A 25,789-nucleotide genomic window follows, 5' to 3' on the forward strand; every position below is an offset into this window, starting at 1 on the left:
CAGCACTCCGGAGACAGAGGCAGGCAAATTTCTGTGAGTCTGAGGCCAACCTGATCTACAGAACAAGTTCCAGGACAGCCAGGACTGTTACAGAGAGAAACTAGATCTCAAAAAACCAAAAATAAGGTCCTTTTAGGTGAGGTATCAGATTTTCATAATGATTCTTTGCATTTGTGATTTGGAGCATGGGGCATTCCTTGCAACATTTTGTTTTGGTTTTTCAAGACAGTGTTTTTCTGTGTAACAGCCCTAGCTGTCTTGGAACTTGCTTTGTAGAGAATACTGGCTTCAAACTCAAGAGAATCACCTGCCTCCCTAGTACTGGGATTAAACGTGGACCACTACTCCTAGCCCCACTCCCTTGAAGTTTTGAGCTAATAGTACAGTGAACAAGTCTTTTCATGGTGATATGGATTGTTTTGATTTTTCTGAAGTTTCAGGATGTTTCTGGAACTTGGTAACAGCTCACTATAACTCTGGCTGTTGGGCTGTTTCCAAAGTAAAATACTTTGAGGGAAATCTTGGTCCCAGAGTATATAATTTATTAGAGGTCTGTTTCTAGGGACTGGGGTTTCTGAGCAGTCTGAAATTCTTTCCCAAATTTCTGGAGTGTTTGAGGATCTGTGTTCCGGGATTGTCAGTCAACTTGTGTTTTCACATTGTATGTGTGCCATAGGAGGGTCCACTGCTCAGGTTTACATTTTGAGTTTGTGCCCCCTATCACAACAGATAACCTTAGTTGCTATACTGCCTTATTTAACTGTAAAGGCTCCTGACATTTAAGTTCTCAAATCCTTGAGATACTATGCAATTTCTCACAGAAGACAGTAGTTCTGTTTGAGGACCAAATCTCAGACAGTATCTGAGTGGCCACAAAACTTCTACCTGGAGCTATGAGTTATATACAGAACTGTGTTATCTCAGAGCATGAATGCAGACTCAAAAGGTCTATGCTGTGTCCTTAGGTGCCTAGCTCTCTGGACTTGAGTATCAATGAGCCTATTTGAGATTACCACCTATATAGCAAAACAGAAAAGCAGTGGATCACAAACAAGCATGTGAGGTGATTGTGTTTAGCACATATACTCAAATATTTGCAGAAAATGGTTACCTGAGACATTTTCAAATATACCAGATAGCCTTTAAGTTGAAAACTTCAAGAACAGATATGTTAAGATAAATGTGCTTAAAATTCAAGCTGAGCCCTTAATCTTCTTCAGCTAGTTTTAATCTTCCTCAGCTAGTTATATTTGTTTGTGGCAACTAATAGTGATTAATCCATTTAGACAGGGTTGGACTGTTCATTCTTAAGTGTATTTTTAAAATGGAAGTTATGTAGCAAGACCACTTTAGGGGCCCCAAATAGGAAGATTAGTCAGATGACTTAACCTTTTTACACTACATTCTAGGGCAGTCCCAGCTTCAATTTCTAGTTTTCAACAACGTAATTTATTGATGCACACTCCAGGCTGGGGAGGGCTGAGGGGTACATAAGAGAACCAGATTCAGTCCATGCCTGAAGGTCAGCCTTGGAGGTGTGGGCAGGACACATACAGACACAGAGATCCGGTAGCAGGGTGCACAGTCTCACATAGGGGCACTCTGGGCACAGGAAGTCAGGAAAGGCTTCCTGAAGAAAATGGGGAGAGCAGGGGGCAAGGCAGCCATCAGAATCTTTGCCTTTTGTACATTTCTAGGCAGTTTAACTTTTGAGACTAGTGGACCCAGGTAAATACTTGAAGCTGACAAGTAAAAGGGGGCTTAGCTCTCATCTCACCATATTCTAGTGAATAAGTTCTCCCCAATCATTTTTGGCCTAGTCCTGGGCTCCACTGCTGTGGTTTTCAAGGCATCCCTGAGACAATCCATATGGACCATATGGACCCAGTGCCTGGCACCTCATCAACTTCTAGTCAATGCACATTATTGTCTTAAGTGCTATCTACAGACTACCTATATCTTGGTTTCAGCTTCTAGTAGTTCCAGTGGTATTACATGCCAAGGCAGGGTTTCCAGCACATCTAAAACTCTTTACTCCCTGATGGTAAAACTCAGTCCTAACCCTCCCGTGGAGCTTTCAAAGAGGTATTTCACCCCACCCCCATTTTGGTAGCACTTGGGCAACTACTTCTCAGACTTGCAACTCTGAGACCCTGTGGGTCTTAAGATCAATACTACCCAGCATCAAAAGCATGATGAGCAGAACCAGTCTTATCCACTAGCCCTAGAGACCCCCTTTTCTTTCACGACTACAAAGGCTCTGTGGTTGTTGATACAGTTAGGCTGGATAGCTCTCTGAGCTCTGATGTTTGTCTGCCTGGGGGCTGCTTCCTCATACTTAAGAACAGTGAAGAGGCCTGCAACATGTCACAAAGGCTCCAAGCAGAAGCAATTAAAAGAAAAATCTTAGCTGGGTATAAACCTATATGCACAGCATGTAGAAAGCTAAGACAGGAGGATTAAGAGTCTAACACCAGCCTGAACTACATAGAGTTACAGAAATGCTGTCCAAAAAAATCATTTCTGGGGCTGAGTTGCTCACTTTAGACTTCCATGACATAACATGAATTCCAACTTCAGGGAATCCTGACGTGAAAAATATACTCCTGAAAATGGGGCTGGGAGTTTTAAGTGCAATGCCTGATGGGCCTGGGACAAGGGAAAGGAGCAGAGAAAGGGTACCCAGAGTCAGTCCTCACCACAGCCCTGACCTTGGAGCAGAGCAGGTGGGCAACAGGTCGGGGCAGATGAGGACAAGTAGAGGCAGACAAGGCTCTGATGGTCATTCTTGACAAGAGGGCAGCAGTAGAGGAAGGTGGCTTCAGGCCCCTTCAATTAGTGTGGCCTCAAACTTCTCAGGGCTTAGAAGAGGTATTTTCGGCAAGCTGTTGTCCCACATTTGCATTCAATACGGACCCGTTTCTTGGGGGAGCCAGGGAGCCCAGCCAGGCCAAAGTTGGAGTCCATTCTGGTACTTTCCATGTCCACGGGGTCCACTGTGAAGTCACAGTCAGGGAAGGAGGGGGGATTTGTTAGAAGGCCTGCATGCATGAAGCGTCCTGCTACTACCCCTTATACCAGAAGACCCAGGGATCTTGAGTTGGGAGTTAGGAGAGGATCTTTGGGAGAGTTGTTTGGGATTAGAACTGGAGCACAACACTAGAGGAACTGTTCAGGACGGGTTGAGGAATGTTTTGGGAGGAAGATGGCTGACAGGGAAACCGAAGGGTCATGTCAGGTACAGTTCAGGAATGAAGGGCAACCTGAGCACCCAAACCCTTGTCCATTATCTTGCCAAGTGTTTCCAGAGATGACTAGTTTATCAAGAAGAGGATTGGCTGGAGAGCACAAGGAAGGTGAAAGAGGATTAGAGTCAGGAGGGGCAGGGGCAGTTCATTCAAGATGGAAGTACCTGTGCCTTAACTCTCCAGCCGAACATCCTCTCCCACAAGTCTTGAGAGAAGGTGGTATTATAAGTCTATCAGGGTTGAGGTTCAGGGGGTAGAAACATGAGAACCCACTTGCCTTGGGCAGGGTTCAGGTAGGAGGCTGGGAGTCAGGAAGAACATCTTAAAACTCCGGCAAAAGAATTTCCCTTGGTCTGCTAATAACCCATATATGCCTTGGGGTAGGGTCCTTATATCCCATGTCATGTGTCCCTGCCCCTGGGGCCCTTGCCACCCCCACCTTGCATGTTGTAATCAAAGGTGAGCTCCTCGCCCGCCCAGATGGTTCTTGTGGCAAAGAAAGCGATGCGGGGTAGTCGCTCATCAAGGTTGTCTATGAATACGTTGTACACCTGCAGGTTGGGATCACACTGGACAAGAAAGAACAGTGGGAAAGTGAGGAGGGGCCCTGGTCTGCCCCTCCCAACCCTCTGCCCGCCTGCTGGAGGCACCCACACTATGGTTGACAAAATGAGAGATGTTGCCGTAATAGGCGGCATCCACGGTATATACGTCTTCCACGTAGTCCAGGTCAAAGAGGTAGGTGGCGCCCTGGCGGTCGTAGATCTGGCCCCGCCGCTCTGCCTCCTCTGAGGTAATAATCTGGGGGAAGGGGGTAAGATTGGTCATGAAGGTTCAGGAAAGCCAGCCCCAGCTTGATTCTGATCTGGCCCCTGGGAAGAGAAGAACAGTGAGTAGGAGTGAAGTCTACCAGTTCTCAGAGGGTTACCCACCACCCACCCATTCTCCAACCTCTGGAAGGCAGGTGTCTTACAATGGTGTGGAGAGTGGTGGTGGCTGCAAGGTGCAATTAAGAGTGCAAGGAAGAGGAGGTCCACTTTCTGTTCCCAGTGAGATGTCCCAGAGCCTCATGTATAGTTGGGGCAAATCAAGATGGGACAGAAACACAGAGACAGAAAGACCCAGAGCACAGGCAAGAAAGTGAGAGCCAGGGTGCAAGGAGAAAACTAACTGACCCAGGGCAGGACAGCAAGAGACATAGTACAAGGCAACAACAAGGGAATGAGAACCAGTGTAGGCCATGCAGATGGCAAGAACACAGAGGACGTGGGAAATAAAGAGACCCTAGACAGTGGGGACGAGGGTTTGAATAGATGGGAAAGGGACTCAGACAAGAAAGCTAGAGTCAGAGACAAAAACACAGAATCATAGTATGAAAGATTCAGGTCAGAGAGAAAGAAGACCAAGGCCACAATCTTCAAATCCTGAGATGACCAGAAAAAGGCTGAGAATAAAACTTCACGATAAAATGGCAGAGATAAAGGGAGAGTAAGGATGGGAGAAAATATGAGACAAAGAAAAGCAAAACAGATCTGAGAAGGTCCTAACACTGAACTCTGGTGCCAATACTTGAAGCTGGAAGGCACCTCCTCCCACATTTCCTCTCCAGTATCCCCATCCTAGTAAGCATGAAGTTACTTTACCATTCCAGTTCTGACCTGCTCTCCCAACCCTCACTTGACATTTCTCACCTCCACGCTTTCCCTGTTACCCCCAACTATAGCCTCTAGCAGCCCTCAAGTGCTATTGTCTTTCTGGGTGTCTTACTGTACCAAAGAATGCCATCTCCTCAGCCCAGGGTACCCTCACTTCTGGCTTTCCTTCACCTGCCTACTATAATATAAGTGCACAGACAGAGCACAACCCACAGCAGATACATGCCAGCTGCTATTTTTTCTTCTGACCCAGCAATCCATCTGGCCCAAGAGGCAGTCTTCTAGGTAGTTTCAACACTCCCTTCCCACCTGTCTTCTTTCCCTCTTCTTCAGAAACACCCTACACTTCCCTGATGACACTGACCATGCTCCTCCTATGTTCAAATCTACCCCCTTCTGGGCCTAACCACCCTATGTTCTCTAGCAAGGAAGGCGCCACATTGGTGTTCTGTTTGCTACCTGCCTCTTCTGCCATCATCTATGTCCTGTGCCAAGTCCTGATCAACAGCTGCTTCTCTAATCTCTAAAACCTAGATTTACCTCCCAACCACACTTCATACCACTACCATTCCTGAAAGACCCAACTTCCCCATTTACAATTTTTTATTTCATTCATTCAGTGATCTTTTGTTTTGGGGGGCTTTTTTGATGGTGTAAGCAAATTCAGGGTCTTGCACACACTAGCCACTCTAATATATACCCTCACCCCACCAGGTTATTTTTCACTGGGAACTCGGCCTACATCCTTCTCATGAGGCTGATCAGTCTGGCTGGTGAAGAATACAGGCCTAGATATGACCCTCGGGCCACAAATACAACAAAGATGGAATCAGACACACATACTGTAAGATACTATTCAGGAAAAACTCAGATAGTGTGTGTTTGTGGTGGGGGGGAATGTAAGAAATATGGCCTAGGGATAGAGCTGGTTAAGCATACTTAGTGCATTGTGGGTTGGGGTGTATGTGTGTATGTGTGTGGCGGTACACACCTTTAATCCCAGCATTTGGGAGAAAGAAGTAGGCAGATCTGAGTCTGAAGCAGCCTGGTCTACACAGAGAAACCCTGTCTCAAAAAACAAACACAACCCAAATACCCTTAAGTTCAAGGGATCCAATACCACCTCTCCTTCTGGGCTACATGAACACTGCAAATGAGTGCATGCACACATGTACCCACACAAAATCTAAAAAAAAAAAAAAATGAGATTCAGCCAGGCAGTGGTGGTACACACCTTTAATTCCAACACATTGGAGGCAGAGGCAGTTGGAGTTCTTTGAGAATTTGGAACTCTTGAGTTCGAGGCCAACGTGGTCTACAGAGTGAGTTCCAGGACAGCCAGGACTACACAGGAAAAAAAAAAAAAAAGACTTTTTCCCTGTTTCGAAAAACTAAAGGGATTCATCCTCTAAAGCAGACTCCAGGTCATAACGGGGTATCACCATCATAAACAGTAAAGCCTCTCTCCTGAAGAATGTAGCAATAGCCATGGGAGTATTCACTTAAAGCAAAGTATGCTGAGGCAGGCCTATCTCCCTGAGAACCTTATGGGAACTAAGAATAGACATTCTAACTCACCAGCATACTTGCTCGTCTCAAAGCCACCTTTCTAGTTGAAATCTTTCAAACCAGAAGAAATGCCCACATCCTCCCCCACTCTATCTTTCTGCCTGTTCTGCTCCTACCTGCTGCCCCAGTCTCACCGGGATGAGTCATAGCCTCCAGGTCTAAACAGCTCCTCTCCCTTTCTATCTCCTGTGATGTCCCACCCTGAAAACTCATTCCTGTTTCCACCCCTACTCTCTATCAGCTCTCCAGACTGTCAAGGAAAACAGGCAGCCTAGGAATTAGCAGCTTAAAAAGGCTACAAACATGGATGAGAAATAGAAAACTGAGTCAGTGGCTACTCAGCCCCCTCCTGTGAGATCCCAAATCTCTGTGGACATTTTCTCAGAAAAAAAAAGTAAGCAGGCTTGCCAGAACACCTGGTTTAAATAGGGATTTCCTATCTACTTCACTTTACTAGTCTATAGAATGGGAATGTCAGCAAGAAAGTCTCAACTTAGGGGCTGTTTTACAACACAAGTGCATTTTGTGTTGGTTTTGCAATGACTAGTTGAGTAGTAGTAGCGTTACCTTGTTGAAACCTAAGGTTCACCCTTTATGTGCCAAATTACTATCATTTAAGCAATTAAAACTCAGCTCCATTCCAGAGATGATAAAATATAGAGAGAATACATGTTTCAGAAAAAATAAACTGCTAGTATTCTCTGCTTGATTAGGCTAGAAATAATCTGTGGAAACATGAAAATCTGGAACAAAGACAGAAAGATCCATAGGAGCAGAAACTATTGTTACAAACTGCCAGTGCCCTGAAAGATTTGCATCCATGTTTGAGATGATGCTCTGAATTAATTACACAGCACCTTGCAGGTTAGAATGTGGCTTAGTAGCAGAATACTACCTAGCATAAGGGAGGTTCCCCATTCTACAGGAATAGATTACAATAATATAGTACCTCCCTCAGGAGCATCTAGACAGTGCCCCATAATTAATATTTCTATGATTAAACATATGACTTCACCAGTACAAAAACAATATATCAGGTCAAGTTATTAAAAATAAAAACACCTGGGCTGGAGAGATGGCTCAGAGATTAAGAGCATTACCTGCTCTTCCAAAGGTACTGAGTTCAATTCCCAGCAACCACATGGTGGCTCACAACCATCTGTAATGAGGTCTGGTGCCCTCTTCTGGCCTGGTCTACAAGAGCTAGTTCCAGGACAGGCTCCAAAGCTACAGAGAAACCCTGTCTCAAAAAAAAAAACCAAAAAAATACAAAAAAACAAAAACAAACAAAACAACAACAAAAAGGGTTGGATTAGAGAGGGGAAAGTAAGAAAGAGACGAGAGGGCTCCTGGAAGCCCTGCTATTTCCAGAGTGGAGGAGCAAGACACTACACCCAGGGCTGGAGAGATGGCTCAGAGGTTAAGAGCACTGCCTGTTCTTCCAAAGGTCCTGAGTTCAAATCCCAGCAACCACATGGTGGCTCACAACCATCTGTAATGAGGTCTGGTGCCCTCTTCTGGCCTTCAGGCAAACACAGACAGAATATTGTATACATAATAAATAAATAAATATTTTTTTTAAAAAAGACACTACACCCAGGGGTGTAGGTGCTGTTTTCTATATAAGATCCTGTGTATAGAGAGGGTTTTTCCTTTACCCCGGTCAATACAATTACACTAACCAGCTTCCTGCTTGGGATGACTCTGGGAATGCTGAAATCTTGGAGGGTCTGGACACTTCTCCAGACTGACAGATATCCCAGGCTAAGGGCATCTCTTCTAGAAGGATGTCCATATCCAAGACTATCCATATCACCCTGCGATGAAGACATTTCTGGATTATGGAGAGTTCAAGCTTCCTCCAGGTCGTAAGAATAGAAGCTTGCATACACCCATAATCCCAACACTCAGGAAGCAGAGGCAGGTAAGTCTGAGGCCAGCCAGATATACACAGTAAAACCCTGTCTCGAAAAACCAAAAAAGGAAAAAATAAAAGGGGGGGTGGGTGGAAGTCCCTCTCCTAGTCAGTGTCACAGATACAGTGGACACCCTCAGATGTATTCTCCGGCCAATTACTATCACTTTCCAAGTAAATAACATCTAGGAGGGACCTATGATATGAAAACACATGAAGTCACATTTAGACAGTCAAGATCCAGGGAAGCTAAATCTCCCAAGCACTGAAATTTGTCTACGTTTAAAAAAAAAAAAAAAAAAAAAAAAAGCTGCTCAACCCCAAATGCCCACCATGTCTTACTTTACTTTCTGCTATACACACCTGCTAGTTGCTCACCCAGACCCTTTTGTTTTACAACTGATCGCAAAATTAAATCACACACCCCCACACCTCCCTGGTACAGAGGTAAGCTAGTGACTCATTTCCAGCCAACATAGTGGGTACGAGTAGCATGTATTGCTTCCAGGCCTGACTCATTAGTACCTTCCGCTCCAGTCCCCCACTACAAAATGCTGAGAATCTAGGGCTGGAGAGATGGCTCAGAGGTTAAGAGCATTGCCTGCTCTTCCAAAGGTCCTGAGTTCAATTCCCAGCAACCACATGGTGGCTCACAACCATCTGTAATGGGGTCTGGTGCCCTCTTCTGGCCTGCAGGCATACACACAGACAGAATATTGTATACATAATAAATAAATATTTAAAAAAAAAATGCTGAGAATCTGATGATGACCTGAAGGGCCTAAGGTACAAGAAAGGCATAAAGGGGAATAAAATCCTAGGGGACTAGAGTCAGTATGTGAACAGGCTATCCTTCACCAAAACACCAACACTAGAGTGTTCACAAACTGGGTTCACAAACCTCCTAGACCAGGCATAGTGGCACATGTTTGTAATCCCAGCACTCAGGAGGACCATGAGCTCAAAGCCAACCTGAGCTATATATAGAGGGAGACTCTGCCTCAAACAATGCAGACCAACTCCTAATGTGTTAAGCCACAAAGATCTGGGGATTAGTGATTTTAAAAAAGCTAGCATGCATCATGTACCACCCACCTTTCCCCCAGGGAAACCTGAAAGTCTAGTTCAGTGGTTCTCAACCTTCCTAATGGTGCTACCCTTTAATCCAGTTCCATGTTGTTGTGATCTCCAAATGTAAAATTATTTTCATTGCTACTTCATAACTGTATTTTTGCTACTGTTATGAAACATAATGTAAATATCTTATGTTTTTCGATGGTCTTAGGTGTCCCCTGAGAATCCCAGGGGTTGCAACTCACAAGGCTGAGAACCACTGGTCTAGAGGCTCTTGCCAAATCTCCATCCAAGACAAGCCTACATGCATGCTACTTTAGTTTCACTGTTTGTGATACAATAACCCTTATCACAAAATGAGAGAACTTGCCTTACTAGGTGATGCAACCCTATATGACCAGACCACATAGCTTTGCAAAGGTTTACTGCCTGAAGCTTGGTTCCCACTTTCTTTGCTATATACCCTTATGAAGCCATTTGAGGTCAGAAGTCCTTCAGTGTTCTTTTTACTACCAGCATGATCCTGTTGATGTGTCAGGTAAAAGCACTGACCCCTGCTACAATGTCCCTATAACACTCAGAGGAAAGCAGAAGAGTTTTAGGCACATGGTTCAGGCACGCACACTACAAACACATAGCAGGAAAGGCTACACACATAACCAGACCAATCTCCTCACCTCTCCCACATACTCCATAACAAAGCTATTTTTGCGGATCTTTTCCAGCGTGCGGACACCCCAGCCTCGCCCATCATTAGTGCGGAAGATGCAGAGGTCGTAGCGGATGCCTTTCTGGACTACACGGTTAGGGCAATCATACCCACAGCAACATCGGGAGTTGCACTCGTAGATGGGCTGACCAGCTTTCAGCCGCACCTGGCCTTGGTCATTGTAGGCAAACTTGTGCAGGGATGCTCCAGGGCAACAGCCTCCAGTGGGTGCCAACAGACAGTCCTGGCACTCACAGCCAACAGCCACCTGGTTGAGGGTGATGCCCTCACCAACACGATACTCATTGATATAGACAAAGGACCGTGGAGGGCCATCCAGGTCTACCTCATTCTCCACAGTGATGCGTCCCAGGTGGCTGCGCTTGGCATTGAGCTCTTGCTCCCAGCGCTGCAGTGCCCGCCTCTGCTTGGCCTTCTGCACCAGGTAGTTGGCTAAGTTTGGGTCCAGGTGCCTGGGCGGCTTTGACCGGCGATGCCGGCGGAGCAGCTCTCTTTCTAAGTCCTTGTGGAACTGCTTGAGAATGCGCACGCATTTGAGATTCTGCCGTGGTTCCCAGGTATTCTCTGACTCAGGATATCCACGCCATTTAACCAGGTAGTACTCCTGATCCTGTTAGGACAGGAACAGGAGAGTGCCATAAATGTGAGATCCTTGTGGCAACGGAGAACACTCACCCCACACTACTCTTTTTCTAGAATGGGTCCATGCAGTGCCTCTTTTGGAGTAAGAATTAATAAATTCAACTTCCACTCTCTTATTACTAGCTGTTGAAATTCCTACTTTTTCAACCCCCCAGATCACTTCCTCCTATATTCCAATGATCTGTTCAGGCCTAAACTCCTACAAACTCCTAGGTTTTTTTGGTTCCTCTTGAGCTCACACTCCCCACTAAATACATTTAGAATCTGATCCCTTCCACCACATCAAAACACTGCCACTACAACCAGCCAATTCTCTGGTAGTCGACTCTCCATTGATCCCGTTTTTTTTTTTTTTTTTAAATATTTATTTATTATATATACTATATTCTGACTGTGTGTATGACTGCAGGCCAGAAGAGGGCACCAGACCTCATTACAGATGGTTGTGAGCCACCATGTGGTTGCTGGGAATTGAACTCAGGACCTTTGGAAGAGCAGGCAATGCTCTTAACCGCTGAGCCATCTCTCCAGCCCCATTGATCCCGTTTTTACCCCTACTCTTTCAGGCAGTTTTCTGTAAAGTGCCAGGGGTGGGGGGAGCTTTAATTGTTGGGAGTCAGCCATAGGATAGAGTTTAAATGTCAATCTGTAGCTTCCTGGCTATGTTGCCTTAGGCAAATAAATTATATCACGTCTGTTACCTCACCTGTAAAGAAAATATAAGTGGGGAGAGGATTATATACATATAACATACACATATCTATAATCCTATCACTCAATAAACCTGAGGCAAAAGGATTCTGAGTTTGGGGCCAGTCTTTGCAACATAGCAAAAGCCTGTCTAAAAATAAAAAGAGGAAAGGAAAAACAGTTAACCTTTTTTTCATCATTCCCTAATGCAGCAGGTATTATCCTGAGCAACTGACACACCCTCTAACTAATTTTCAGAACTCTAGTCCTCCCCGTTTTACAGAAAGGGAAAATAAAGTCTACATTTCAGCTAAGCATGCTGCTTTCAGTGGGCTCTAGTAACTATTACTTTCTCTGGCAGTTAACTGTTGCCATTTCATCCTGTATTATCAGAATTTTAAAAAGTTCCTGGTGTAAACTGGGCGGTGGTGGCACACACCTTTAATCCCAGCACTCAGGAGGCAGAGGAAGGCGGATCTCTGTGAGTTCTAGGCCAGTCTGGTCTATAAGAGCTAGTTCCAAGACAGCTAGGACTGTTATACAGAAAAACCCGTCTCAAAAAAAAAAAAAAAATAAAAAAAGAACTTCAATATTTGTCTACAAGTAATTTATATTTTCAAGAGGGAAAAGACATTTGAGGATTCATTCTGCCTATTATTTGAGAAAGGCACTTGATTTCCTCACCTGTAAAATGGAAAGAAAGACCGTCTATCATGCCATTTTCCCACAGGTGAAAATTCTCTTTGTGAAGAGGTGTGAAAGTTGGGTGGGGAAGAGGGTTCCCTGCCAGGGCATTAGCACACACTCCCACCAGACTTACACGGATCTTCTTATAATCACACAGGTACTCGACTTCAAAGTCATAAAGATTCTTCTTAGAAATGCCAAGGGCAGGACAAGAAAGCTTGGCTAGTCGGCACAGATCCTGAAGCTGATTCCAGGACGATTTGCAACATACACGGCAGCCTGGAATGAGAAAGCACAGGAGTCACAACAAATAGATTCCACAGACCTTAACCAAAATTTTCTTTAATTTTTTGGTTTTACGAGACACAGTTTCTCTGAGCAGCTTTGGAGCCTGTCCTAAAACTAGTTCTATAGACCTGGTTGGGCCTCAAACTCAGAGATCCGCCTGCCTCTGCCTCCCGACAGCCAGGATTAACCACCGCCCTGCAACTTAACCAAGGCCCTCTGCAACAGGAACATGCCAGTTCCTTGAACCCTAATGCTCAGTGCCTAGGTAAAACTCCTGGAGAGAAACCTGCCCCCCACGCAGAGAATCACCCACCTTTCTTTCCCTGTACACGGAGGAATCCAGTTCTTCGAGAAAGGACCCATCCCCTCTTCTGGGAGAATCTACTCCAAACCCTGGCCCCTAACCCTGGAACAGCAAGGCAGAAAATGGAGCAGCTTGCAGCATGAACTGTCTGTAAAAGGATCTACTGCCAGAACTCCCAAGATCCAAAAACTGCCTGCAAACTTGCCTTAGGTTCAAGATCTAATCACCCCTCTTCCCACTTTGCAAAAGAAAGAAAACAGCTCCCTAGCTCAGTAGGGTGCATTGCCTAAGGGGTGTGGGGGGGGGTTAGGATGAAAATCCCTAGGGCAGGAGAGGTGTTATCTGTAAAGAAAGATCTTTACCACTTAGCTGAAACACCTGGACCACATATTTTGGAATTCAAAAATTTGGGGATTTAAAAAATGTAACTTTAGACACATTCATAGCAGAATCTAACACATCAAGCCATCCATAATCAAACACATTAACAGCAAACACATCTACACCGAAAGCCTGAATTTTCCACATTAAATAACCTCACTGAATAATCCCACTTTTAAAGATCCCCTTTAGTGCTGGGTCAGTGGAGGCGCCAGCACTCAGGAGGCAGAGGAAAGCAGAAACGAGTTCAAAGCTAGCCTGGTCTACAGAGTGAGTTCCAAGACAGCCAAGGCTACAGAGAAACCCTGCCTTGAAAAATAAAACAAAAAAAAAAATCATCTGCCATGACTAGTGACAAATCTAAGAAAAAGACTTCTACTTTCGGGGCTTTTTAGATTTTGGAATTATATTGTGGAAAGGTGTCACATTAAGCAGGGAGTAGCGGTACTAGCACTCGGGAGGCAGAAGCAGGCAAATCTCAAATCTCTGTGAGTTCGAGGCCAGCCTGGTCAAAATACTAAATCCCACAGTGAGACCCAGTCTGGGGGGGGGGGGGAAGGCTGTAACATTACTGGAAGCTTCCTCGACTTAGTCTGGGCTGTTTTTTTCAGGCTGCATTATCCCTTGCTTTCTCATTCCACGTTCCTGTGACTCCAGAGGGCTGTTCTCTCAATTCGCGAACATGTAAACAGTCCATGCGGCAAGTCACTGACACACACGGGGTCGCCAAGCGGCTTTCACGTACACATCCCTGCTTCAAAACGCACCCTCGAGTGCGCTCCCGAAGCCATGTTTGTAACCCAACCCTGTCAGAAGACACCTGAGGCTAACTGTCTGCTGAAGCGACCCACTGCCATCTTTAGAAAAGGCTAAAACCTAAAGCCATCAGAACGCGGTCTTCCCGGGCGCGCGGGCGACCGCCGAATCCCGGGCAAGCACTTTCCCGAGCCAAGGCCCGGCGCGACTCCGGCGCCTCGTCCCCGCTCCGGGCCCGTCCCTCCACGAGCCTGCGTGCCACCTGCGGTCGCGCCCCCCCCGGGGCCGCCCCGACCCCGCGCCCCACGCCCCGCGCCCCCCGGCGCGCTCCCCGCCGCGGCAGCCCGTCTACCACTTGTGGAATCTCTCTTCCCAGTCCTAGCCGCCGCCAAGCCTGCCCGTCGCGGTCACCCCTCTCTCCCCGCACATGGAGGAGTCCAGCCCTCCTATCACCGAGCCCCCCGCTCCTTCTCTGGAGGAGAATCTTCGCCCCGAAACCTTGCCCCCGGCGCGCCGAGACACTTCCCACCTAGAGTCGCCGGTTCCCCCATTTTGAGAAGGGGGTCCGTTCCCCTTCTTCCTCCCCTTCCGGCGTCTCCCGTGGAAAGCGAAAGAGTAATGGTCACCGGGAGCCGCTTTTCCCGCGTGTGGTCGCAACCTTCTCCTCAGGACTCTGGCGCGTGCGTGGGCGCGCCGGCCGGCAGCGCGCGACCGAGAACCCCTGCGCGCAGTCTGCGCAGCCCCGCGCCCCCCGCGGCCGAAGCACGCGCCCCCTCCCCTCAGCCCCGCCCAGCCCGCGCGCCGGGCCCGCGCTCTTCAGCCCCATCTTTTCGGCGCCTGTCTTCTAGCTCCAGGCTTCGTGGCTCCGGACGCCTGAGCCGGAGCCCTCCACACATTCCCTCCATTCTACTCGACCGGGCCAGTAGCCTGCGCCTCAGCCACCACAGCTTCACCTTTTAAATTTTCCGCCATCTTTCTCCACAGCTAACGACATTCGGGCCTAGCAGGCCTCGCGAGAAGAGAGCGCGCGCGGGCGTGGCCGGGAACGCGCAGTCTATTGGCCGTCCCTCGCCGCCCACAGCCCCCGCGCAGACCAATCGGAGAACTGGGAGCGAACCCCTCCCGCCAGCACGAGCGGTCTGGAGTCCCGTGCTCGCTGCTCTTTCCCAGAGTGCGTCTGGGCAGTAGAAGTGGTTGAAGTTGCTTAAGGCCCTGCCCCGTCCGTCCGTCACAATGCTAGCCAATCACGTCGTCAGCCATTCAGAAAGGGACTGTTTTTGTCAGATTCCAATTATGTCCGTCATCATATGTCCTCCAGCAGGCTTTCGCTTCCAGGGTGGACCTAGCGCCATATATAGGTACTCTGTCGGTCACCTGGTTCAAATAAATAAGTCGGTTGCCATCGTCAGATTCCGATCGCTTGCCTCCTCATCCACACTGTGCATCAGTCAATAGTAGCGTCCATCTGTACCCACCAGCCCTGAGTCCCCTGAAGCACCGCCTATTGCTGTTAGACAGCCTACCATTCCCTCGGACTGTCCCCATCACCCTGTCAGCCCTTTTCTCAAGTGCAGGTGACATGGAACCGGCTGAGAGGACCCCAGAAAGGGGCTTCTCATAAACTACAGCGTGCACCTATGGCCTGAAGTAGCCTGGGATTAGGTCAGCTAGTCATTGTCAGCTCCCAAAAGCGCTCTGGGCAGTCACACTGCCATGTGGTCACTGTGGATCACTCTGGTTGCTCCTCATTTACCTCGGGACTGCTCAGTGGCTACAGCACCTAACTAAGCCCTCACAACAGGGAGGGCTACGATGAAACCTAGGGGTCACCTGTCAGTGGATCCCCTGGTTTAAAGGGAAAACTCCATGGGTGACAATTGATTGCAAAAGGCAGAAGACGCTGAGAAACCCTTTCTTTCTTTCTTTCTTTTTTTTTTTTTTTGTTGTTTTTTGTTTTTGTTTTCAAGACAGGGTTTTTCTGTAGCTTTTGAGCCTGTCCTGGAACTAGCTCTTGTAGACCAGGCTGGTCTTGAACTCACAGAGATCTGCCTGCCTCTGCCTCCCGAGTGCTGGGATTAAAGGCGTGTGCCACCACCGCCCAGCGAGTAAATCTTTCTTGAAAAATCAAAAGAAAGAAAAAAAGAAACCTACATTTACCAGGTGGTGGCACAAAGAAAGATTGACCACAGAAAGGATTGGGCGAGGGGCTGGGGAGGTGACTCAGTAAAGTGTCTGCCATGCAAACACAATGGCTCAAGCTCAATCTCAGCACTCCTGTAGAAGTCAGACCCGTTAACAAGTCTGTAACTCCAGTGCTGGAGGGCCTGAGATAGGAGGCCTCAGTTTGCTATTGTGGACACATACATATCACCAAATAAATGTAATAAAAAAATGAAAATAAGATGGGCCGGGCAGTGGTGGCACATGTCTTTAATCCCAGCACTCCAGAGGCAGAGGCAGGCGGATCTCTGTGAGTTCGAGACCAGCCTGGTCTACAGAGTAAATTCCAGGACAGCCAGAGCTGTTAAACAGAGAAACCCTTCCTTTTCTTTTTTGTTTTTGTTTTCGAGACAGGGTTTTTCTGTAGCTTTTGAGCTTGTCCTGGAACTAGCTCTTGTATACCAGGCTGGCTTTGAACTCACAGAGATCTGCCTGCCTCTGCCTCCCGAGTGCTGGGATTAAAGGCCTGTGCCACCACCACCCAGCGAGAAACCCTTTCTTGAAAAATCAAAAGAAAGAAAAAAAGAAACCTACATTTACCAAGTGGTGGCACAGGCCTTTAATCCCAGCACTCGGGAGGCAGAAACAGGAGGAGCTGCATGAGTTTGAGGCCAGCCTAGTATATAGTGTTGTGATCCAGCTGCCCTCATTTCCCCTAACCGACAAAGGAACTTCCTTGGGATCTGTAATTGACAAGAATGTTTGTGTTCTTTCTGGCTGGTGTTTTTCCACAGAAGCAGTAGAGATATAAAAGACTGGCTGGGGCAGAATAAAGGTTGCTGTTCTTCCACCTGAAAAAAAGCGTCCGTGTCTCAATCCCGGCACCCCCCAACAGTCTCAGCAAGTCCAGGCTGCGCTAGGTGCGGCACACAGAGAAAGTTCCAGGACAGGCTCCAAAGCTACAGAGAAACCTTGTATGGTGGGGGGGTGGAGATGGAGAGCAACCAAGGAAAATATCCAACATTGACCCCTGGCCTACATATGTGTATACACACACACACACACACACACACACACAAATAAATGTAATAAAAAATAAAAATACCAGGCTGGAGAGATGACTCAGTGGTTAAGAGCACTGACTGCACCTCCAGGGAACCAGGGTTCAATTCCCAGCACTCACATGGCAGCTCACACTGTCTGTAACTCCAGTTCCAGGGGATCCTACACCCTCACACCAATGTACATAAAATAAAGTTAAACAAATTATTTACAAAATAGGAAAAACATTAAAAAATTAAAAATCAGCCAGGCAGTGGTGGCTCATACCGTTAATCCCAACACTTGGGAGGCAGAGGCAGGCGGATCTCTGTGAGTTCAAGGCCAGCCTGGTCTACAAGAGCTAGTTCCAGGACAGGCTCCAAAGTTACAGAGAAACCCTGTCTCGAAAAACCAAAAAAAAAAAAAGAAAAAGAAAAGGTAAAAATCAAGTGGCTAGCAATCAAGGAAGATACCCAATATTGACCACTAGCCCACAGGAATATGTACATATTCCAGAAAAGTCAGAAAAATCCAGAATTTCACAAAGTGCAATTTGTTACAGATTTGCAGACTTAAAGAGTATCCGTAATGTTTTGCTGAATGTGGCCAGTCATATATTTTATTAAGCTTATTTCATTAAATATCTATTCAAAACAATTTGACCATAAGTAGTTAGCATGAAATGTTCACCTGACTTTTTTGAGACAGAGTTTCTCTGTAACAGCCCTGGGTATGCTGGAACTTGCTTTCTAGACCAGGCTGTCCTTGAACCCAGAGACCTGCCTGCCTCTGCCACTCAAGTGCTGGGAATAAAAGCGTGCACCGCTGCCACCACCACCTGGTTCACCTGACTTAATTACTTTGTTCATCCTATAGGTTTTGAAAGTGCTGGGGTCATATGCCTCACCACCCACGGTTATAGCTAAAATGACTGTGGTCATGTCAAGCTGGTTTCCTACAATGAGTCTATCATTTCTCATTCCCAGTATGAGTCAACCCATCAATATCTTGTGATGTGTTAGTTCCCTCAGAACTATCGGATTCTATCGGAACAGAGTTTGCAACTACATGCATCCAAGGAGTCAGGGAGGTTCACTGACAGCCGTTAATCTGTTGGCCCGTGACTTAGTCATTCTTCCTCTCGTGCTGTCAGACAACCAGGGAGTCAGTGTCAGCATCCCACTAACTATATACTACCTGTGAGTGATCAGTCAGAACCCTCAATATCGCATGATTCCACCAAGGTAGACAACCAGCCACCAGAAAGAGCTGCCTAGCAGGAAGCGACAGGCTTGGTCCGCCAGCCTGAAATTGCTGAGGTTAGCTCTGCTAGAGCGCCCAACTTCATTTACTCAGTACTGGAAAAGGCCAGTGACTCAAGGACAGGTTGGGACCAAAGAAAAAGATTAATTTGGAAAGTCAGAAAACAAAAGATAGGAGACTGTCACCAATAAAGACCATCTTGCAGGTAGAAGGTGACAAAGGATTTGAGGAAACTCTTTCTAGTTTGAGTTTGAGGATGGCTGGGCTGGTCATAAATTCCACAGAGGCCTGCTTTTCTGAAACAGGAGCTGTGGTCTGAAGGTCACTGGATGTTCCAGAGTCCGAAGGACATCGATGTTCCAGAGTCCGTAAATCTAGAGAAAAATTACTGATTAGCAAGTTTGCTGACTTTTTTTTAACATCAGGAAGTTGCTTTACCTTGCAACTTAAAGATACTGAATAGGGCAGGGGGCACAAAGCAACTTTGGCCAGAGAACAATTGCTTGCCTTCGTGACCTCCAAAACTTTGAATTGTTTTGTGAGACAGCTTTTCTCTGTGTAGCGTTGGCTATCCTGGAACTCACCCTAGACTAGGCTGGCCTCCAACTCAGAGATCCAACTGCCTCTGCCTCCCAAGTGCTAGGTTTAAAGGCAGGATTTTTTTTTCTTAGTTAAATCATCTGAAGTAGGAAGACACACTATTAATCCAGATCTTTTGAAGTGGGAAGATGCACTTTTATTTAATCCAGGTCTTTTGAGGTGGGACGATCCACCTGTACTCTGGGCCACACCTTCTGCTGGCAGCCTAAATAAGTCCATGGAAGAGAGACACTTGCTCCCTGCCTGTTTGCCCTCACTCTCACTGACAAGTCCATTACTGGCATTAGAGCCTACTTCTTCAGGATTCCAGCAGACACTAAAAACCAATTGAGACCTCCAGCCTCATGGGCTGAACAGCTACTGGATTCTTGGACCTTCTGTTGGAAGACAGCCATTGTTGAACTAGCAGGACCACAACCTATAAGCCATTCTAATAAATCCCACATTCTATAAATTCTATTCCTCTAGAGAACCCTAACACAAATTTTAGTACCAGAAGTGGTTATAGAGCAACAGAAGTATAGGGTTGAATTTTTTTTTTGGTTTTTCGAGACAGGGTTTCTCTGTGGTTTTTGGAACATGTCCTGGAACTAGCTCTTGTAGACCAGGCTGGTCTCGAACTCACAGAGATCCGCCTGCCTCTGCCTCCCAAGTGCTGGGATTAAAGGCGTGCGCCACCACCACCTGGCTAGGATTGAATATTTTAAGTATCTGGAATAGGCTTTCTAATTTGCTGACACCTACAGTTATTGAATCCTCTCCAGTTACTGAAGCCTCTCCTGGAAGCTCAGAGAGTACTGAGAGTCCATGGGGTGAACTGTTTTACAAACTGAAGGAGACAAATGCATTTGATTATCCTGATTCACCACTTGTGAGAGACGATGGATTTGGTGACTTTTGACAATTGGTGGGGAAAAAAACTTGAGGAAAATAAAGATGTTGCCTGTTTGCTCCTACCATCTCTGGATAAACTGACAATGGGAAAAATGCACTTCTAAGATCTCAGAATACAGAGAAGGACAACAGTGATAAAAACTGACCGGCTCCAGATGCACATAAACAGTCTAGAGGTTTCTAAGTGTGCCCTGGAAGAGAATCTTCTCTCCAGCAGCCAGAGCTCAAGTTGTGGAAAATCACACTGAAGCCTTCAAAAGACTTGAATTACAATGAAAATTCAAGTCCCAGTCTCAGAGGGTGTCGGAGGTTAAAGTAAGGGCATCAGTTGGTAAAGAATGGGATTCTGTACCTAGGGATGGGGATGTGTGGGAGGACCCTACTGATGCTGAGAACTCCGAACCCTCAGATTCTCAAGGTTTATCTCACCTGAGGAAGTCCTCTCTCCACCCTCAGCAGAAGCACTCTCAGGCCAGCCCCTGAAATACTGCCTTTTCTACTTTGATTGAGGAAATCAATCCCGAGTTGTCCGCTAAACCAGCAGTGACTTTCTCTGAAGGTGATGCCAAGCAAAACAATACTGTTGTCCCTCAGGGCCCAGAAACAGTTGCCTCTAGACCTCTAACCAGACTCAAGGCAAAGCAGGCTCCTGGAGGGGAGGTAGAAAGTGTAGTGCAGGAGGAGATAAAGCTACACTACTAAAGAGCTTAATGAGCTTGCTAATTCATTCAAGCAGAAGTCTGGGGAATAAGTGTAGGAATGGATTGGTATAGTATAACGATGGAAGGAACATAATACTGGATCAGGCTGAGTTCATTGATATAAACTGAATGGAGAGTCTACGTCTATGGAAGCTCGCTCAGTTAAAAAAGAAAGAGATGGGCCGTGGTGGTGCACATCTTTAATTCCTGTACTCGGGAGGCAGAGGCAGGCGGATCTCTAAATTCAAGGCCTGGTCTACAGAGAGTTCCAGGACAGGCTCCAAAGCCACAGAGAAATCCTGCCTTGGGAAAAAAAAATGAAAAGAGAAAGAACAGTGTTACCAGTTGGCGCTGGCATACACTTCTCATCCCAGTACTTAAAGGTAGAGGCAGGCAGATATCCAAGTGGTAAGCATGGTCTACAGAGCAAGTTCCAGGACAGCCTGACCTACACAGAGAAACCCTGACTCAGAACAAAAAGGTGTTGCGTGATATTTTACTCTTTTGACTTTTCTGGGAGCTCCACCACCCAGCTCCCAAATAAATTACACAGAGGCTTATTATTCTTAGTTATGAATGTCCGACCTTAGCTTGGCTTGTTTCTTGCCAGCTTTTCTTAGTTTATATTATCCCAACTACCTTTTGCCTTTGGGTTTTTATCTTTCTCTATTTCTGTATACCTTTCTTTACTGCTTTCTCCGTGCCTGGCTGGGTGGCGGAGTGGCTGGGTGGCTGGCCAGCTGGGTGGGTGGCTGGCTGTCCCCTGACGTCCTCCTCTCCTTGTTCTCTGTTGCTCTTCTCTCCTCCCAGAGTTCTCCTTCTATTTATCCTCTCTGCCTGCCAGCCCCACCTACCCTTGATCCTGCCTTGCTATTGGCCATTCAGCTCTTTATTAGGACCATCAGGTGTTTTAGACAGGCACAGTAATACAGCTTCACAGAGTTAAGCAAATATGGCGCAAAGTCACACACCTGAAAATAATATTCCCCAACAAAAAAGTATCAAAATTTATTTGAATGGTTGACTGAAGTATTTGTCGAAAGATGGCCTGCTGAAAAGGAGTTGGAGATGCCTGATATCCCTCAGCTTAGTGTTGATAAAGGGATTGTAACGCTCAGGGAAATTGCAAGGCTAGAGTGGATACACTGTGTGAAACATAATTAATGGGTTTACTTGGGCCCCAAAGTAGCAGGGGCCAAGTGGCAGGACCGAATCACCAAAGACAAGGTGGCTGTAGTTATAATGGGCGCACGGACAAAGCCATGTCCATAATGGCCTAACCAGTAATAGGCAGCACAGGCAAAGTAAATTCTGTGGTGGCATGATTCATATGGACCTTTGGCACCAGTACCTCTTGAATGAAGGGATGACCAGATTCCCTTGAGGAAGGCCCTTGATAAAATACCTAAGAGTTTTGCTGTTACCCTTTCCCCAGTCCTTTCCCAGAGGGACCTATATCCTACATGACTTTTTTGTTTTGTTTTGGTTTGGTTTTTGGTTTTTCTTATTTTTTTTCTATGGTACCTGAAGGGACAGCCGTGGGTGCTGGGAACCGAATTCTTATATTTTTGGTTGGGAGCCTAGCCTTATAACGGTTGAGCCATCCCTCCAGGCCTGGTTTTGGTTTTTCAAGACAGGGTTTCTCTGTAGCTTTGGAGCCTGTCCTGGAACTAGATCTTGTAGACTAGGCTGGTCTAGAATTCACAAAGATCCGCATGCCTCTGCCTCCCAAGTGCTGGGATTAAAGACGTGCGCCACCACAGCCCAGCAAGGACCTATGGCCTTTTTACAAGGGTAACTGTACACTGGGGGAAAGGAAACAGTCTTTTTTTTTCAAGACAAGGTTTCTCTGTGTAGCCCTGACTGTTCTAGAACTCTCTGTAGACCAGGCTGGCCTTGAACTCACAGAGATTTGCCTGCCTCTGCCTTTGGAGTGCTGGGATTATAGGTATGCACCACCACCGCCTGACAGGAAACAGACTTTCTAGGATCTATTAGATACTAGTTCAGAATTAACACAGATTCCAGGACACCCCAGAAGAAGCACTGTGGACCTCCACTTAAAGTAAGGGATTGTGGAGGTCAGGTGATTCATTAATGAAGAGTTGGCTGAAGTCAATCTTATAGAGGGTTCAAAGGTTTCCAGAACTCTTCCTGTGGTTGTTTCCCCAGTCCCAGAATGTATAATTGGGATAGATACGCTTAGAAGCTGACAGAATTCCCACATGGGTTCCCTGATCTGCCGAGTGAGGGCCATTATGGTTAGAAAGGAATGGTATAGAAAGGGAAGGGAAGGGAGGGGAGGGGAGGAGAGGGGAGGGGAGGGGAGGGGAGGGGAGGGGAGGGAAGGGAAGGGAAGGGAAGGGAAGGGAAGGGAAGGGAAGGGAAGGGAAGGGATGGAAGCTTTCAGAATTGCCCTCTGCCGGGGAAAATAGTGAATCAAAAACAGTGTCGCATCCCCGCAGGAACTGCAGAGATCAGTGCCACCACCAAGGACTTGAAAGATGCAGGGGTGGTGGTTCCCCCCACATCTCCCTTTAACTCTCCTACCCGGCCAGTGCAGAAGACAGATGGATCGTGGAGAATGACAGTTGATTGTTGAAAACTCAATCAGGGAGTGACTCCAATTGCAGCTGCTGTACCAGATGTGGTGTCCTTACCTGAGCAGATTAACACATGTCCTGGTACACGGTATGCAGCTATTGATCTAGCAACTGTCCTTTTCTGGTATGTGTTCATAAAGACCACCAGAGGCAATCTGCTTTCAGTCAGCAAGACCAGCAGTATAAAACTGCAAAGTTTTACCTCAAGAATATATATTAACTCTCCATCTCTATGTCACAACTTAGATTGGAGGGATTTTGTTGTTGTTGTTGTTTTGTTTTTTTGTTTTTCCAGACAGGGTTTCTCTATAGCTTTGGAGCCTGCCCTGGAACTAGCCCTTGTAGACCAGGCTGGTCTCGAACTCACAGAGATCCACCTGCCTCTGCCTCCCGAGTGCTGGGATTAAAGGTGTGATTCACCACCGCCTGGCAGATCAAAGGGATCTTGATCCCCTGTCTCTTCCCCAAAGTATCACACTGGTGCACTATATTGATGACATTGGGTTGATTGGACCAAGTGAACAGGAGGCAATGACAACTTTGGACTCCTTGGTAACACATACGTACTCCACAGGCTTGGAAATAAATCCGACCAAAATTCGAGGGCCTTCTATGTCGGTGAAAGTCTTAGGAGTGCTGCAGTATGGGGCATGCAGATATAGTCCTTCTAAGGTGAAGGATAAGTTATTGACCTGGCTCCCCCCACCACCAAGAAGGAAGTACAACACTTGGGTGTGTTGCTTTGACCCATATACCAAGTAACTCAGAAAGCTGCAGGAGAAGCTAGCTCTTCAACAGATCCAGGCTGCTGTGCAGGCTTCTATACCACTGGGTCATATGATCCAGCAGACCCGATGGGACTTGAGGTGTCAGTGGCAGATAAGGATGCGGTTTTGGGTCTCTGGCAGGTTCTTATAGGTGAATCACAAAAGAGGCCTTTGGGCTTTTGGAGCAAGACTCTGCCATCATCTGCAGACAGTTATTCTCCCTCTGGTCTAAAAGTGTTGGTTCCAGAAAAGAGAGCACTCCTGCTGGGAGTCATAAGAGCATTCCAAGGAACTGAAATCTCAGACTTCCCACTGGCCCCTTTGATGCCCTTAAGTCAACAGGCTAAGAAAAGAATAGCAGTGTTAGGTGGGGTGATTGATCCAGATTACCAAGGGGAAACTGGATTGCTTCTCTACAATGGAGGTAAGAAAGATTATTCCCAGAGTGCTGGGCAGTGGTGGAGCAAATATTTAATCCCAGCACTCAGGAAGCAGATGCAGAGGCAACCAGATCTCTATGAATTTGAGGCCAGCCTGGTCTACAGAGTGAGTTCCACGACAACCAGGGCTATTACATAAAGATACCCTGACTCGAAAACAAAACAATCCTTTTTTTGTATAGTGGTGAGAAAAGAAAAAAAACAAAACAAAAAAAGAAGGAAAGAAGGAAGGAAGGGAGGAAAGAAGAAAGAAAGAAAGAAAGAAAGAAAGAAAGAAAGAAAGAAAGAAAGAAAGAAAGAAAGAGAGAGAGAGAGATTATACCTAGAGCGCAAGAGAGCCTATAGGGCATCTCCTGGTGCTACCATGTCCTGTGGTTAAAGTCAGTGGACAGCTAGAGCAGTAGGTTGTAGTCATGGTCATCTTCTGCTCATCTGGAAAATGGAGGTTTCCAGTAAACTACTCTTTTAGGAGAACTCAAAAGAAGGCTCATCTGGGAGCAGCAGAGATGACTCAGAGGTTAAGAGCACTGGCTGCTCTTCCAGAGGAACTGGGTTCAATTCCCTGCATCCACATGGTGGCTCAGACCTGTCTGTAACTCCAGTTCCAGGGGAATCAAGCATCCTCACACAAACCTACAAAATACCAATGCACATAAAATAAAAATAAATAAGTTATTTTTTCTTTAAAAAAAGAGGGGCATGGGCAGTGCTGGTACACACCTTTAATCTCAGCACCAGGGAGACAGAGGCAGGTAGATCTCCATGCCAGAGACCAACCTGGTCTACAGAGGGAGTTTCAGGACAACCGGGGCTGTTTTACAGAGAAACTCTTATCTCAAAAAACTGAGAATTGCCGGGCGATGGTGGCGCACGCCTTTAATCCCAGCACTTGGGAGGCAGAGGCAGGCAGATCTCTGTGAGTTCGAGACCAGCCTGGTCTACAGAGCTAGTTCCAGGACAGGCTCCAAAGCCACAGAGAAACCCTGTCTCGAAAAACCAAAAAAAAAAAACCAAAAAAAAAAAAACCTGAGAATTAGGGAAGGGGGAGAAAAAAATAAAATAAAATAAAAACTGAGGATAGCAGGGTGGTGGTGGCGCATACCTTTAATCCCAGCACTTGGGAGGCAGTGACAGGCGGGTCTCTGAATTTGAGGCCAACCTGGTCTACCAAGTAAGTTCCAGGACAGCCAGAGTTTTTACACAAAGAAATTCTGTCTTGAAAAACAAAAACAACAAAGCCCTGAGGAAACTGATGCTCAGAGGTGAAAAATGCACTTGTTCAATTTATCTTTTCTTCTGTTTCTCTCTGTAGCTTTCTCTTTCTCTGTTTTGAGATCAAACTCAGGGCTTCACATACACTTGATAAGCACTGGACCACTGA

At 46.6% G+C, this 25,789-nt stretch overlaps 1 protein-coding gene across 3 annotated transcripts; it reads right to left on the minus strand.

Annotated features, from left to right (window-relative positions):
- Positions 1-1,468: 1,468 nt before the first annotated feature.
- On the minus strand, positions 1,469-14,945 carry Suv39h1 (SUV39H1 histone lysine methyltransferase). Of its 3 annotated transcripts, XM_057759540.1 has the most exons (7): positions 14,469-14,598; positions 12,812-12,904; positions 12,344-12,489; positions 10,139-10,801; positions 3,903-4,049; positions 3,688-3,817; positions 1,469-2,996 (listed from the first exon to the last, which is right to left on the minus strand). In XM_057759540.1, exons 1-7 carry the CDS (start codon positions 14,488-14,490, stop codon positions 2,863-2,865), a joined length of 1,335 nt encoding a protein of 444 aa, XP_057615523.1. In that variant the 5' UTR covers positions 14,491-14,598; the 3' UTR covers positions 1,469-2,862. The 3 variants fall into 3 exon arrangements, with proteins under 3 accessions (XP_057615523.1, XP_057615525.1, XP_057615524.1); XM_057759542.1 differs by lacking the exons at positions 12,812-12,904; positions 14,469-14,598 and adding an exon at positions 14,893-14,945; XM_057759541.1 differs by lacking the exon at positions 12,812-12,904.
- Positions 14,946-25,789: the final 10,844 nt, after the last annotated feature.

The sequence above is a fragment of the Chionomys nivalis genome, chromosome X (assembly GCF_950005125.1).
Source record: "Chionomys nivalis chromosome X, mChiNiv1.1, whole genome shotgun sequence".
NCBI lineage: Eukaryota > Metazoa > Chordata > Mammalia > Rodentia > Cricetidae > Chionomys > Chionomys nivalis.

Bases quoted from the DNA above. Each gene is read 5' to 3' on its own strand.
- Suv39h1 (XM_057759540.1), bottom strand. From the start codon at position 14,490: ATGGGGGAACCGGCGACTCTAG. The intron at 10,802-12,343 runs GTAAGTCTGGTG...CTGTCCTAACAG, and splicing joins GTGATTATAAGAAGATCCGT to GATCAGGAGTACTACCTGGT. The intron at 2,997-3,687 runs GTGGGGGTGGCA...GTGACTTCACAG, and splicing joins CTTTGATTACAACATGCAAG to TGGACCCCGTGGACATGGAA.